The 17105-nt window shown below is 41.0% G+C and overlaps 1 protein-coding gene across 6 annotated transcripts in view; it reads right to left on the bottom strand.

The window, feature by feature from the left end:
• The window catches only part of LOC119654184, a 189054-nt gene that overhangs the window by 140137 nt on the left and 31812 nt on the right, over nucleotides 1-17105 (bottom strand). For 3 of the 6 annotated variants that reach the window (XM_038059378.1, XM_038059377.1, XM_038059379.1), the window contains one exon: nucleotides 4693-5261. In XM_038059378.1, the coding sequence (XP_037915306.1) occupies nucleotides 4693-4850 (158 nt within the window). In that variant the 5' untranslated portion in view covers nucleotides 4851-5261. Of the gene's footprint in view, nucleotides 1-4692; nucleotides 5262-5676; nucleotides 5888-17105 lie in introns of those variants that run through there. The other 3 variants (XM_038059374.1, XM_038059375.1, XM_038059376.1) reach the window with 3 other exon arrangements.

Here is a 17105-nt window from a genome sequence, read left to right as displayed (position 1 = left end):
TTTTCAGCAAATTTTAAGTTTTCTTTCTGCTTTGGATAGAAGAAATGAAAACAAAACTCAACAAGTTTCTGTGATATACAGTTGTGGTTGCTATGGGGGCAATTCATAATAGAAGTTTACGTCGCATTACCTAAGGAATTTACTGGGTGTTGTGAACCAACCTCCATGAACTAGGTTGATTCTTAAATTAGCAGCACTAAAAAGTGGAAATTGAAATAAACGCTATTGAACTCCTGATGAAGAGCCGTAAAAAGCCCTTCACATTCTTAACAAGATTCCAAGAACACTGAGGACGAGATTCCCAGAAGTCATATTGATAGGATTTCGTTACGTTAGTAGAATAAGGCTAATTTAATCTCTGTGCCCCCGAAATCCCATAATCAGGGGACTGGACAATCACTCAGGGAGGGGCGCCCTAGGAAAACAGTTCCTATTTTCTCATCCGTTGAGGAGCTGCTTTCCTTTGTAAATGCTACAAGCTGAAGATTTGGGCCAACGGGATTCTGCTCCCCTTGCCCTCCTCATAACAGGCATGAGCTTGAGTGTGTGCTAATTTCACTTCTCGAAGGGATCACTGCCTACCCATCCTTCTCATTCGTTATGAGTGCCCAAAAGCACTAGAAAAAGCAGACTACAGACTAACTCTGCAATTTCGAAGAAAAGGTAATCCGATGCACAAAAGTGGACGACAATCTTAAACCGTTGAAGACATAAATAACTTCCTGGAAGAAATATCGTTCCAGGAGAATGTCGCAGCCAGGTTGCGAACCTTCCTGTGCATTTTAATCTATAATATTCCAAGTGTGCTTCAGCGAAAACACAGAGGTTGCATATATGAACTCCTGTCCCAGAAATAAAAGATCACCTTACCTCTGTGGACTGAAAACCTCAATGACCTTAAAAAACTGACTAGAGCTATCGCCATTAGAACTGTCAACAATCACCGACTCGGCAAGACTGAGTAAGATTCTGCTAAAGAGCAAAGAACGATGTCCTTTCTGAGATCTAATGTTTGACAATACTCTAGAATGATATAGATCCTCTCCAGTGCAGACTATAGCACAAAGCAGAGTTGCAGTATGCTGGCGAAAGAGGTTACACCAATAATTATCGATGAGAGGATATCAAGAGCTATCAACCATTTCTCGCTTTGCAAACCATGGACTCAGTTACCAATGGAAACAGGTATAATGCTTTTCACCATAAAAACTGCATTTTTAGACGTACACAAGCACAGTGTATTCCAACCTCATTTGTAACTCTTTAATGAAATGGACTGCACTGAGAAAAGGTTATAAAGAGAGAGCCACCGCAAGTACTTTACTATCATGCATTATAGAGGCTCTTAATCTTTTAGTACATCTCCTCACTTCCTTCTCTAAAGAGGTAGATAACGGAGATTAGGCAGAGCATAAATAGAGAATTTTACGGACGGCTCTGATAAAAATATCTCAAACCTTTCCTATAGGTTTTGAGTCACATTGTGAAGGCCAAATTAATTTTAACTGCACTAATTGAACCTGCATAAACATTTGCAGAGCGGCATTTTAAGCCAGTGAATTAGCAATCCTGGGGGAAGAGTTTAAGGGAAGTTACCATTTGAAACTACCCTTAGATCTTGTTTTTTACATACAGTGATCAGACAAATCAGACTTAGATACTTCCACCTTTGATAAAAGAATGCGTTAGGGACCAAGGGCAACGCTGTTAGGTAAATGTTCGTTTTCCCCATTGTGGTAAATCGACTCTGTTGATGAAAAAGCGGAACAGGTAGTAATACTTCTTATCAATGTGGCGCGGCGGGATTCGCAACAGATGTAAGGCCGAGGTCCCTTTTCCGAGTCTTCGCAGCAGAGAGAGAGGTTTGAGCCGAAGATGGGCAACTCCCGAAATTTGTATTTGGGGTTGGATTTGAGGCTCTGAAATACTGCGTCATCCTCCTGCGCCTTGGCGATAGCCGAGAAGTCGAGTGAGGCGGGGATGTTAACCTCGGAGACACGAGACAAAGCGTCAGCAACTATGTTGTCCTTGCCGGACACGTGCTGGATGTTTGACGTAAACTGGCTTATAAAGCTCAGATGTCGAAGCTGACGAGGAGACGCTTTGTCGGGCTTTTGTTTCAAAGCATAAGTAAGAGGCTTATGGTCCGTGAACACTGCGACCGGCCTGCCTTCAAGGGAGAAGCGGAAGTATTTGATGCTCAAGTACGTGGCGAGCAGTTCAGGATCGTAGGTACTGCAGTTCCATTGAGCGGGGTTCAATTGCCTAGAGAAGAAGCTCAACGGTTGCCAGACATGATTCACCTTTTGGTGAAGAGCGGCACCTACGGCGGTGTCAGAGGCATCAACAAAAACGGCTAGAGGTGCATCTTGCAGAGGAAATGCCAAGAGTGTAGCTTCAGCCAGTTGCTGTCGGGATTTATTGAACGCGCGGACAGCCTCTTCAGACCACACGATCTCTCGTGTGTCCTTAGTTTTGGGGCCAGACAAGTACGCGTTCAAAACGGATTGGTGCTGGGCGGCCTTGGGCAGGAAACGACGATAGAAGTTTAGCATACCCAAGAACCTCCGCAAATCCTTTACAGTTTTAGGATGCGGGAAGCTTGTAATCGCTTGCACCTTGTCTGAGTCGGGCTGTATTCCTTCAGGGGAAATGGAGTGACCGAGGAATCTCACCTGTGTTTGAAGGAAATTACATTTCTCAACGTTTAAAACTAACCCGGCGTCAAGGAGACGTTGAAAAATGCACTCGAGATGGGCTAAGTGCTCAGACTCTAAGGAAGAAGCGACCAAAACATCATCCAAATATACGAAACAGAAGTCGAGGTTTCGCAAGACCGAGTGGATGAACCTTTGAAAGGTTTACGCCGCATTGCACAAATCATCCGGGTGAACTCGAAGAGTCCAAAGGGTGTGCATATTGCCGTCTTTGGAATGCCTTCTGGAACTACAGGGATTTGATGATAAGCCTTGGTTAAGTCCAAGGTCGAAAAGATGCGGCAATTCGCGAGGTGATGAGTCGTGGATGAGTGGAATTGGATATCGGTCAGGAACAATCTGTGCATTTAGCCTTCTGTAATCCCCAAATGGGCGCCATTCGCCGTTTGGCTTAGGGACCATATGCAGTGGGGAAGACCAACAGCTGTTTGAGAGCCTGCAGATATACTGTTGAACCAGTTGTTCAAACTCTTTCCGTGCAATAGCCAGTTTCTGGGATGGTAGAGGACGCACCTTCGAGAAGATCGGGGAACCAGTTTATTTCGAATGTTGCGAATTCCGCCGCGCCACATCAACATGACATCAAAAAATTAGTGGGGTGGACACTAAGAAGGAAAACAAAAACCGTATAGTCAAATTACGGTGACAACTAATCTATCTAAGTAGTAAATACTATGTGATGACTTCAATCATCAATAAAGAAGGGACCAAGGGGCTCGAAAACCTAAATAATGGACGGGAATTGTCCAAATGTTACTTAAATAACGACTTAAGCCTTTGTTCCCAGTCATTTTTAGGGACCAGGAAAAACAAAAACAAGACGTTCTGCACTAATCAGTGGTCCCAAGGCAACATTATTGGCATATGGGTGCCAATTCAGCACATCAAAAACCCCAATTAGCTCCATCCAATTACAAATGGAAACAACTCTGCATGTTTAACCCCAATTCATATTAGAACAAACAAATCTAATCACATACACAAAATCTATTCGTGGCGAATTTTTCTCAATTTTGATGGCAGTGACCGGACACATATTGGGACATTTAACTCAAGATTAAATACGACAGTAATCAAATCCAGCTCAGCCATGGCATACAGAAATGGCACGTTTAGTTTACATAAGACAAAAATAAATGCACCACGCTGAAAAACCGTTTCGAGTGAAAACTTGGAAAAGACCATAGGATCCATGTCTCCAAATTGAGACCAGTGCCAATTTAAACTTCACATGTGCTGCATATGTGTCATGCGATTCGCTTGTTTGTTTTTGCATGGCGGCGACGGCGACAACGCACCATAATATCATGATGATGGCGGTGATGTCAGTCAGAAGACCAATAAAGCTACTAAATTCGGATTATGCTTTCCCATAATGGAGTAGAGGAACTTGTTATGGTTGGCCGTGGAGAGAGAGAACGGCGTTAATCCACTTTAAGCAGACTCATCGATTCAGACACATGGTTCTAATTAGGTGGAGTTAGTCTGCACAGTTTCGCGGAAATAGGCAGAGGGAGGAGCTGAACAGGCTCAATTTTGGTCTATGACAGAAAGTTCCGGGATAAGTCCCTTTTGCTGCTGTCGAGCACGACAGAAATTATTTTTTAGCCCCAAACTTTGCCTGTCAAGCATATATCTCGATATTTATTATTTGTTAGGAGCTTATAGCGGAAGATTAGTGCTAAAGCAGGATTTATATTGAGCAATAGAAAGAACAGGGTACTGTGTAGGTTATTCAGGATGGAATGAAGTAATGGCTTTGCCTTGATGCTTTTTTTCTACCTGAAGCCAGGGGATCATGAAAAGGTAAACTGAATAGACTGGAATTGGATTGAATAGGAGCCAAAAGGGTTACTTTAAGACAAATGGAAATTTTAAGGCCAAAACCCTTGATCTTCAGAGATTTATGAAAATTAATCTCTTCTTGCTTCTAATGCGGACAGTTAATAGGCAAAATAACAAACGTCATCCGTACCTGTGAATCGGTGAGGCTCCTGATGATATCCGTTGCTGATAAGCAAGTGTGGGTGGTGGGGGCTGTGATTGCTGCGTCGGTGGCCCAGGGTCAGACGCCCTCTGACCGGGCGGCGGACCACCCACCTGCACTGATGGACGTACGGCGGCTGCTTCCATCTCATTCCGACGTGATCATATTATAAAAGCACTTCATGATTTTTTTTCTACACTTATTATTTTTAAATATTAGATTATTAGATTTTATTAGATCATTCCCTTTTTACAACTATATCTAATATATTTGAAATTTCTCTATTTTCCTATAGAACACTTTCACTTAAACCAGAAACATTTTTACTTCTATTTTACTTTCACAACTCCATTGAAGTTATTATTAAAGGAGAGGCAGATTGAACTTCTTCGTTAAGGGTTAAAAAATTACGTGATTTTAAAATACACTTGTTAAAACTATATTGGGATACATATTCTTCAACTGTGATGCAATTTACTTCTCCCGTTTCATTTAAAAAGCTCCACGACTCTACTTTAAGCATAAAAACAAAACAAAGAAACAACTCGGCGTGGCCTCTACAAGAATAGAAAAGAAAACATCCATCATTTCTCCACGAAATAAAATTACAAAGCAATTATTGTAAATTTATTTCGCAGATTAAGCTAAACCACTAATTAAATTTTTTTATTATTTAATTTTCATTAACGAGCGAAACAACTACACAGACACATTTTTTATAACGAAATTATTATTAAAAAACATTTCAGCAAAGCTGACAGGGAAAACGATTGCCGAGCGGTAAAGTAAAATGCGCAAAATGAAAAAAAAAAAAACTAAATAAAATAATGAAAATATTCGGAAGAGATTATGGCAGACACAAGAATTGCAGCTTAAGGGAAATTGTACGCTTTTCCGTTTCGCTCCCTGGAGAAGTCAATTTCGTAAATTAAATTGAGGAAAACAATTTCTTTGCAAGCATTTAAAGCGTACGGGCAGGAATTGGCTTCTGTTTCGAACGTACAGAAAATTGAGGTTTGCAGTCGAACGAGAGAAGGTTGTGTCGGTTAGATTGTCTCTGTTTCAAATGTTATGCATCTGACGTTGTAGCACGTGAAATTCTGATGAAATTAAAGGAAGGTCCGACCCATCTCATTGTGATGTAGTCCTGAGTGAGCTTAGTTCGACGCGCCTTGAGTAACATCTGAAAATAGAAAAATGAAATTGTTGTTAGAAAGTGATTTCAGATCATATAAACAAATATTAGACACTAGCCTTAGTTGGCGGACAAGAAGAATATAACAGAGGTTTTCGGAACTGAATTGAAAATGTATTCACGTGTCTTAAGATGCAAAGTGCTTTTACTACAATGTCCTATCCAAGGGGTGTCAGAGGTGGCGGGGAGGAAGACGGGGCGGCAACCCTGTCGGCTGAATCAAAACCAAGTGGCCGAGGAGAACCTCCATAGTGGTGGCACCGGGAGACGATGTATCGCATTGGCTTGCCGGCCGTGATGCAGTAGGCGAATGCTCCAAAGGCCTAATCAGGGCGACCAGACCCGAGTCTGCACGGGGACTCATCTGAAGTGGCAATAGCGACGAAACCTTACCAGTGGTATACTGGTACCATGGGAACCGGGATAGCCCCTGGACACTCATACTTCGGGTGAACTCCCGTTGTATGTGAGTACAGCTGAGTTGTTTGCGGTTGGTCTCCTAATGGGAGTTTAATTAGGGCTGTGGTTATGTTCGGGCCTCGGCGTGGTGTTGCATTTCAACACGGGTGCCGTACTCCTTAGTTCGGTAGACATTTAGGTAGGTCTTGCATCCATCAATATGAATGCTAAGCCATGCACTTGGTATAGACTGGTACCGTTGTTGCTTGTCTCAGCGGGGCTCTGATTGTGGTCACAAAATCAATCCGTGTCTTAAGAAAACCGTGGGATTTAGTCTTCCAGACAGGTGTTCACGTTAAACTCTCAAGGACTCACTGTCATATCCAAGGGAACTGCCAGTTAATGCGACCCAAAAAGCTATGAATAACCATTACCCAAATTTGGATCTCAATGTTGATCTGTATTGTTTACGATTTAGGCAATATTAGCTAACTTCATACCTATCATTTTGACATAATGTTTTAACAGTGTTACATGTAAAACTATCGTTTATGAACTAATTCTCTCAGTGTGTTCTCAGCAACTGAAGCGAAAAGTCCCAAGTGTTTTACTTAATTGAAAATCTCACACTACGGACAATCGAAGCAACATTTGCGAGAAGTGTTATAAGTGTTCTCCATAAAAAATGTAACCGAAAATCACAATCTACTCTCTAAATCTTTCAAAAATTGGAGGCGTTACTCGGAGGAGAGTCGAACCAAACTTATGACGAATTTTCAGTGTCAATGGAAGTTACCCACTAATCCATCTATAAGCGTTCCGAAACGATACCCAAATTCCTCTAACAGCATTAGCCCGACAAAACGTCACGTCCCCAACTTCGGCACTTAACTTTTGTTAGAAAATTTACTTCGGATTTCATTGTGTCCGGTAAAGACTACATAATCACTGACGCTTTGTACCGGATCTTTGGGACTAACATCCCAGCCGTAGTCGATTTTTTGGCAATTGCTGCGGCATAGAAAGATGACAGAGTTCGTCACAGCTGTCGTATTCCAAATATAAGTTCAAAGTTGCATATCTTCGGTTCACCTTCCTTTAATTGCTGCGAAATATACGAAAAGGGAGCTAGGCCATGTATTTCCGCCGCTTTTCCTAAGAAAGTGTTTCGTTCAGTTCACGATCTTACGCACCCCGGCATTCGGACAACGAACCGGCTAGTCTCTAGCAAGTATTTACGGCCGTACATGAACAAGGACGTTAATTGTTGGGCCAGAGGGTGGCCAGTAGATTTAAGAGGAAGAAAGTAGAGATATTCAGAAGCGCTTCCACACCATGCACCTCGACATTGTAGGCGCTACATGAGACTCGCACCGCACACAGCGCTTCACGTTCGATCAATGGTCACTTTACGCGGTGGCCTGAGCTAATACCTCTGAAGGTCATTTGCCAAGGCCCTCTGTCGAAAGTGAATTCCACGCTTTGATGTTCCCGCCGTGATAATCACAGACCAGAGAATGCAGTTCGAATCTACCCTCTTCGCGGAGCTCGGAAAGCTCCTAGGTTTCAAACGCTAGCGGACAATTACATTTTATCTGTAGTACAGTGACATGCTGGAACGTTGTCATTGGAGGCCGTAGCCATTATACCGGGACGACTCGTCCTGGTTGCATTGTCCCGCCTTTTTTTGTGCTTGTTCTCCGTGCAGCTACCTTCAAAGAGTTTGCTAGCCCGACGAATTTAGTTTACGGGGAGAACCTACGACTCCCTGGCCACCTGGTCCTCAACAAAAGAGCCGGTCTTGGAGAGACCAGATTGTTACGCTTGTTACGAGAGGACATCGCCAAGTTGAAACTGCGTCCACCATTTTATCATCCGCAGTCAATAGTCAACACCCCGTTATGGTTGATTACTGGCGACGAAAAGTGGATACATTATGATGATGCGAAATTAAAAACATGAGGAAAGCCCCACCATGCTTCAACAGCAAAGGCAAATACCCATTCGTTGAATTACATGCTATATATTTGATAGAATCAGCAAGTGTAGTGTACTATGAGATAATGAAACTCCATGATTGTAGATCGATATGAACTGCAATTAATAATACTGAAGGAACCGTTGATTAAAAAACGATCACAATGGTAAGGATTGGTCACATGTTGCCAGACAGTTAAAACATACTTGGAACCACTGAAATAGGAACTTCTACCCCATCCGCCGTTTTCACTAAACATCGCTCCTCCGGAATGTCACTTGTTTCAATCGACAGCACATGTCCTATCTGCACAGTACTTTAGTCTTTTTGTGAGCAACCGAAAAATCATGGTGGATTCAAAGATAACACCATTCCAACGTGGTATCCGCCTACTGCAAAAAAATGGGGAAACAGTAGCTAGAGCTGGACACTATTTTGAATAACTTATAACTATTTTTTGTAAATAGAAGTCCATTTCATTATTAACATTTATTCGTATTTCCATCAACAGATTAGCATGTATATATAAAGGGTAATTGCGACATCTGACAAACTAGCTTCAGAGTTACCTTCCTTCGAGGTATTTTTGAAAAACGTACCAACAACGGGACGTTAGCGAGATTTAGCACATTGTTAATATTATAAGAATATTCTAGAGCCGATTGACAGCGTTTTCAGTGGAAAGTGTTTTTCGTGTTCGGCGATTCCTTGGTTTGATCAGAACTGTTTGACCACCATTGCCTCCTACAGAGTACTGTAGTTCTATAGTGTACTGCCTTAAATGAAGGGTCTTACCACATTTCAAGGTTCTGATCGAATAGGCTGTCGCCCTTACTATTATTAGTCTTCTTCTTTTTCTTCACGCTTTGTCCCGTTCACAAGCGGGGTCGGCTCGTCGTGATCAGTTTCGCCATTTGGCTCTTTCAAATGCCTGATCTGGATGGAACCTCGAGGCTTTTAAATCCTCATCCAACGTAACAAGCCACCGTTTTTTCGGCCGGCCTTTTGGTCGTTTCAGATGTGATTATTAGTATTAATACTTAATAAATTTACATAAAGACGTTTTGTTCAGATCTTGAAAATATGTTACCATTAAATCTTCAGGAGTAATTAGGAAAATCTCTCCCCCCCCCCTTCCATTTCCAATTCTCCCATTATCTTGAAAATCGAAAAAAAAAAAAATCTTCAACGTCTTATGACTTCTACCATTTTTTTGCACGATGTTTTGGGTCAGTAAATGTTCCTATCTAAAAGTTTATCTTAGTTTATAAGTAAACAACAGTATGAAATCAAAAAACAGCGAAAAACAAATGAATTTCAGATGCACAATCTTTTCTTTTTGGATTTGTCAATTGATTTCATCAGCTGAATCTATAATTTTATAGTAGATGGCTTTTTCGCTTCGTTTCGATAAACAATCGTGTTATATCTCTGAACTGACGGGTTTTTTCCGTTACATGTAATAAAAACCTTAATTGATAAGGTATTTGGTTTCAAAAGAAGCATTAAATACCACCATGATGATATCAGTTGTTTGTATTTGACAAAATATCCTTTCTGATTAGAATATGTAACAGTAAACGGAAGTGACCACTACCCGACATAATGCTTATTGTCTCAGAATTTGCTGGGATGATGATCAAGAGAGATCATATTCGTTGCCCTATTTGCTAAGGAATGAAAGACCATAAGGGAGAGGACTCGAAAGAAGTGGTTGGTTATGAGGAATGACGGCACACGCTGAATGAGTCACAGCTCTCTTGATAAAATGGATAAAGATGCAGATGGACTGCCCTTCTCATCGAAAAATTAGGTCGGACACTGAATGAAGTTGATCACATCCCAGTCCTCCTGGCATGCTAGCATTCTTGGGACCCGCAGCTTCCTTAGAGTCTCCTCTAGGTTCTTTCTTTCTTCTACAAATTATGGGCAGTGGAAGAATATGTGCTCTCGGTTCTCTGGGACTCCATCAACATTTGGGCAATTGAGTGAGGTATCCAGTTTAAACCTGAACGATAACCTGCAAGTCACGTGAGGTAAGATCATAATTAATCTCACCGTGCCGTCTCTCCAACCACTCCTTGATGGCAGGGTCCATCAACCTCCACCAACCTCTTCCCGATCGTTCCCAAGGCTCTTGTCATCTATTTACAGATCTTTCCCTTGCGACTTTCTTCGTCTGTGATAAAGGGGAGAGGGATCTGACGTTATATTTTTTGGTTATTTCATTTGCCAATTGACATCATTCCCGAAATGAACGCAGCATCATCTGAGACAGTCCTGAAGACAGAGTACACTCTTAGGGCTGTTCTTCTGTAGACTGCACGCAGTTTGTTATCTTTAAATGTGACATGCAAAGCTTCGTAGAGCAAGATCGAGGTCACCACCCTAGCGATAACCACCTTGGGAGCATTCCCTGGTTCCCCCGCCTTCGGCATCATCCTTGCTAGGGCCATACTTGCAGTGGACGCTTTCTCGTAAGTATACTGCACGTGCTGCTTATAATTGAGCTTCACATCTATCGTTACTCCTAAGTATTTGATGGAAGTGATAATATGATTCCCAATACGGGCCTAATTTCTTTTACAGCACATGGTGGTGAAGACCGCTTGCATTTTCCCTCCTCAAGCGTCAAACCAGAACTGTCTAGCCAACCCTTAAGAACACTGATCGCTTCGCATGATTATAACTCAGTATCTTCCAGATGCTTTGCGACCACAACCAGTCCTATATGGCTGGCGTAACCTACCACCGTGACTTGCTCCCCAACCAGAAGATTTAGAACACACCAGTGGGCCCAGTGCTGTGTAACGCTCGTGGAAACAACGTACTCCTTCGGTCCGTGATCGGTATCGTTACAGAGCCTTCGTTTTTGTAACTAGCTAAGATATAGGCGGCAATAACTATCTATGTCAGAGATTTTCGTATTAGGTTCCTATTGATCGAATTGAATACATTTATCACGCCCAATGTCACCACCACGCAATATTTGCTGGATTTTACGCAAGCTTAAGTGCCCTATTCGCTATACTATCCAGACACGGGACTTTGCTCCCTCCTATTCTACCGCAGATCCTTAGCAACTCGTCTCTGGTGACTGGCGGTATCGTCGTCACATTCGGCGGTCGCTGGAAGCTGTGAGTGCCCCCCACTTGCAGGGGGAATAGTCGGTGGATGATTTTTAACAAAAGGGTAGGGAGCGTGATCTGCGTAGATAAACGGTCTCTGAATCGCCTCATCACGATTCTATAGATGCTCCCCAAGGTCTTAGATCCGCTTCCAAGTAAAGTTCCTTAAAGCATTCCCCCTTGTTCCGTTGGATGGCGACCTGGAGGGTTTTTCGGGCTTCCTTATAGACGCGCTCATTCTTCTGTATCCGTAAAAATAACTTCATATTTGAATCAAGACACATATATCAAACTTTCTTAAAAAACTGATGTCTTGAGGGCTCTATATCATCAACTCCAGACTTTCTAAATGTTGTTTTGGCTTCAGAAAAATTAATCGTTTTCGATTAAGAACCGCAGTCTCTCCCTGCCCCCATGAACCCGACGAAGCCGCTCATATGTCGATTGTTGCATAATTCATGGCCCATTTCCGATCGATTCCATCATTTTTCCAATAATATAAACAACATTTGCGACTACCCATAATCAACACCCCCTCGTCCGGCCGAAACGGCATTGCACCCTCTGCACTCTGCACTCGACCGAATTCAGATAGCCTGACTCCACTCTACATATTTTCGTGTATAAATTTCAATGCGAATTGTTATTGCTGAGTGGCGCAATGACGATGGCGGCTATATAGTGTGCGGGTTCGTGACGATTTCGATTGACATCTTGACCGTTGTTGCCGTTGCCAAATGCGCCCATGTCTTGCTGTGCGACTCCACACGCCTCGCTTGCTTCTTTTTCCAGTCAGACCAGCCTCGGTTTATTTTTGGATCACAAGATGGGGTTGTGGCGGAACGGGGGGCCGACGCGGCCGTGCGCGGGGGTGGCGAACGGACAAGACTCCCTCATTCTTTTCGGAAACAATGGGAACCAAGAAAAACCAAAGAGGTTGCTTTTGTGTGTCGTCAAGTGCGACCAGTCGTCGGTGTATGTGTGTCAATACACAAGATTTGTTTCTTTTTTCTTTGATTCTGTTTCGTACTCGTTTTCGGTATTATTCAATTTGGCAAACACATGCCTCGAATGCCATTTGAATGCGGTTTTGTGCTCTTGAGCCTCTGCTCGCTTTAATTTCCAATTAGGCCCATGTGACGTCAAATATTGAGCTTCATATTAAATGTCAATAGACTCGGATAACAATTATGCGCTATGGGTGTACACACACGGGGCATTGTGTTCCGTGCAACGTTGTCATGTTTCCATTTTTCTGATGGTAGATGACTGCCATGGCTGGAAAGAAGTTTCCACGTAAAGTTATACAGTCAGACTCATTAATTTGGGTTTCGAAAAAGGAGGAAAAATGAATTTTCCAAGCAAAGCATATATTCCAATAGCGCTGGGAAATCAGTGAAAATGTCCACCAGGATTGCATTTCAAACGAGCATAGGACAGTATTGATCGTAATAACTTACCTAAAATATTATTTGGAATTCAATTAAGGAAGTCTCTTTATTCTTCTATGGAAATTCATACCGGTTTCGATTCGTGGTTCCGGGATTAATTTCGTATTGAAACAAGAATATTCACGACGGCGGAGTAACAAGTCAAAGATGATCCTTGCCAGTCACAAGGACGTACCTAAACCTAACTGAAAATAGCGAACAATGACCGCATAAATCTCCCAGCGCCTAAGTAAACACCCCTACATACCCCTATTCTAGCCAACTCGAGGAAGAATAACTGATTTTTGTGCTACACAGATATTGTTCAAAAATTCATTTCTCAGCAAACTTGGCCAACAGAGTCAATTTTGAATTCTAAAACTGTTGACTCCACGATTATGTCCTGATAGGACAACAAAATTAGATTAAAATTAATAAAAAACGATCTAGTTCAAATTTAATTTCGGATGAAATGGTGAATAATATTTAATTTGGAGGTGGTCTGTTACTGAAAAATAATCATTTCAATGTGGGGCCAGGAAACATTCAGCTACACAAGAGCGGCACTCTCGAACTAATTCTTTTGCAGTCTGCCGAATAGAGGGGAAATGTGGTTTCCCAAAACTGTGTTCGTGGATTGGCTCCCTGCTCTAGAACAATTGCACTTTATTTTTTGCGTTAACATTGCACAATCTATTCTGTCCTACAAAGTTTTTAATCCTTTAGTTGGTAGCATACTATCCAAAAATTATTTTTCCCGTCCTTTTAGATCGAATTTTGTGGACTTATCGATTTTCTTCTTGTTAGGAAAAAAGAAATGGATTGTTGCAAATATGAAGCGGGGTCGTCCCCAACTTCCATTTTTGTTTTTTGTTGTCATTTAATTTTTCTACTGTGACAGAGATTGACTTAGTTGATTCACTGTCTTCTGATTGGTTTTTACCACCGATATTATGTACTTAGTGAGAACTTGTCGCTTGGATAGTCTTAAAGAAAAAGTTTTGGCTGAGTTGAAAATTAAGGGGAATTCCTAGGAACCGATATTTACCTTTGTTGTTGACAAAAATCAACCTAGTACAGAACATTACAAATGTAAACACAAATGGTAATGCCACTATCTGAGTTCACCTATGCCTAACCCATTTTAGATCCAATTTGTAATAAGCAAGCGCCTTGCTGCGGTGAAAACGATCAAGCTTAGTATATGTACTGGTGAACAGTCCATACGCTAGAATTGATCATTCTTAACGCTATTGACCGTAGTAACCGTGCTATCTATCCGAAACCAATAATCTTCAATCACGAAAATCCGTGACAAGATGTGACACATTATCCTTTCAGGCGATTTTTGGAAAAACGAAATCCTCAGTGATTTAAAACCCTAAAGTACTTTATTGCAAACCGTCGACTTCAAGGTAGTAAAGTTAAATCCTTAAAAATTCACAATCTATTAAGATAACCTCATTGCATTACGCTTAACAACAAGTGATGAAGTCAAAAACAAAATACCCAAAACAAAATATGAGATCTTGAAATGCCCGAAGATTTTGCAAAACAAATGCGTTACAGGAACCTCTAGATGAGAGATTCAGGGAATAAAGTGGTTTCCGAAAACAAAGAGTTTAGGATCACATTTGTCCTGAGTAACAGGATTGACCAGAGAGAGAAGCTGCACAAAAATGTTTAACTGTAGGTACGTCATTGCTCCAACTGGTACAGGGGTTCTGCCCAGTTGCCTTTTTGCTCCTAGATATTTCCCTTATGGACTACTCGTATTTGAGGTAGATTATCCTCTAGATACTATATAAAACAATGCTTAAAATTGCGAAGTGACAGAGGTCAAAAACAATTGAATGAATTGACCTAATGACTTTTAATCTATCATATCTGATTTGCGTTTCCATTTGACGTTATCGATACTCTCAAATAGTAACTTTTCTCGGAGACATAAGTGTATTCAGTAGTTCAGAGGATAAAGTAGTATTTTTATGCCTAGAATCTGAGGCCACAATTATTGACTTTGGTCAATTAAAAAAAGATCACCTTCACGAACTACGCCAGAAAAACAAAAAAACGTTATTAAGATAAAAACCGTGAAAGAAAGACAATTTTGTATATTTGGGCGACCCTAAGTACATTGATAAGACCGTTATTAAGCCTAGGCCTAGGCTATTTTCAAAAAAGGAATTAAAAATCTTTGAACATAACATCCAAAGGAGAATTTTGTGCCTAAAAAACAAGGCATAGAATAGGGAAGATAGTACGACTGTGATTTATTGAACTGTAAACGCAGACAGGTTATCATAGCAAGCGCATAACTCACTGTGGTACCGTATTTTCAAACCGTATGAAATCGAGTAGAATATATCGGGAGGAATGCAGGATAAAGCATAAGAAAAGCATCCCCGTGAAAGCCAGGAAGCATAGTAGATCTCCCTCTATCAATACTGATGAACAATTCTAACTAAAATTCACCAACTAAATATTCCATTCCTACAATTGAACCGAATGGAAGGGAATGTTACTGGAGGCTAAAGCTTCACTTAGGATGTAGTGCCATCAATGGCACCTGGAACATTTTACCCAATTATTCGTTTTTAGCAATTCATAACAAGGAAAATACTTAATTAATAAAATAAAAAAATACGCTATACATAGTAGGAGAATATATTATACAAGTAGACGTTAGGACGATGATACGATCAAGGTTATCTCATGCCCCGGATTGAAATCGCGACTATGGCGACACATGTTTGATACTGTCTAAAAAGAAAGCAGTACAATGACCTTACTGAAGGCATGAAAGTTTCAACTGAGTGCCCCCCCCCCCTCCTTTTACAAAAAATTTAATAATCCCACCTATTCTCGATCTTCGGGTTTCTCATTTTTCTCATGTATTACTTTTCATCAACACCGAAATCACAATTGCGTTTAAACCACTTTTCAGACGTTCTCATCGCTGGATCATGTTCAGAATAAAAGGGACAGGAAACACGTTATTATATGTGTTAAATGAGGTAAGCAAGAAAAAAAATAAGGGTGCCGCTGTCATCATGTTTTCACAATGTAATTGAGGTTTATTGAAGAATAAGCTTCCATCTAACTTGATAAGTTATACGACGCAAACGAATTTAATTAAATTCCTTGCTGAGAAAAAAAAATATATCTTTTTTAACGTTTGTCATTTCTTTAGACAATTTGCGATAATATCATCTGTATGAGACCGTAATTTTTGCGTCCGATCTGGCCAATTAAATGAGTTTTTCCATTTTATATTATGTGACATTTTTATCAACGTCTAATTCAGAAAAACAGAGAAGAACTTGGACAAAAGCTGTCTTATAATGATGATTTTATGTATTTATTTTATAGAAATCAAAGCATTATGTTCTCGACTACAATTCCCACATCTTCAGCAGTTTACGAAGCTTAAATTCATGCCATAAAGTCATTCTTGCGATAAAGCAGCATCAAGTTAGTTCAGCGGTCATTGACGCATTATCCTCTGGCAAAGGTGACTAGCCCACCAGAACGCGTCCTATGTAAAAAAAAGACGTTTAAGAATAAGAATCCACTATTCGTTACTGGAAACCTGCCGTGGAGACTGCATCAAAGGAAAAATATACAAACTGTTTTTCACGATCAGCAAATCAAGGTCTGGACCAGGTGGAGAGTTTATTCACAACGACGTCTGCGATCTCACAGAACAAAGAACATTAGGAAAAACACTGAACTCCTGCTAAAAATCACTTTGTACCCTGAAGTTTGGACGACTTTACTAGTTACACAATCCAAAGTAGCCAGTGCATTACCGAATTTCTTAAAAAATCAGAAAAAAAAACTGGGGAGAAAATCCTACAATCTCACAATAACTTCAAAAACAAATAGATAAGTTAACCGTTGATTATAGCGTAATCCATCAGAAAACTGTTCGGTATATACGTCAGCAGTACGGATCGAACGAACAAGCGAGCCATAATGGAACCAGCACGAATCTCACTTCTCACATGCAAATCGAAGAGGCGAACTCCATCATTCATATTTTGGACTTTACCGGGTCAAACAGGGTGAGTGGCAAGATGCCAGCTTAACACTGGAGTAGCGAAAGTTCACTCCTACCTCCCTCCTTGTTACGAAACCATAAAGCCGCCGTTTTTTTTATAATTTGTCGATTATTACAGCGAGCCCAAAAATTAACTAGTTTGACTTCCCGAGTAAGAAAAGATAAGACTACACAGAGATGCTGCTTTCATAGAGAAATAGGACAAGAA

The sequence above is a fragment of the Hermetia illucens genome, chromosome 4, assembly GCF_905115235.1.
Source record: "Hermetia illucens chromosome 4, iHerIll2.2.curated.20191125, whole genome shotgun sequence".
Classification (NCBI taxonomy): domain Eukaryota; kingdom Metazoa; phylum Arthropoda; class Insecta; order Diptera; family Stratiomyidae; genus Hermetia; species Hermetia illucens.
Note: the sequence above shows the minus strand (reverse complement) of the source record. Positions and strands in the feature narration are given on the sequence as shown.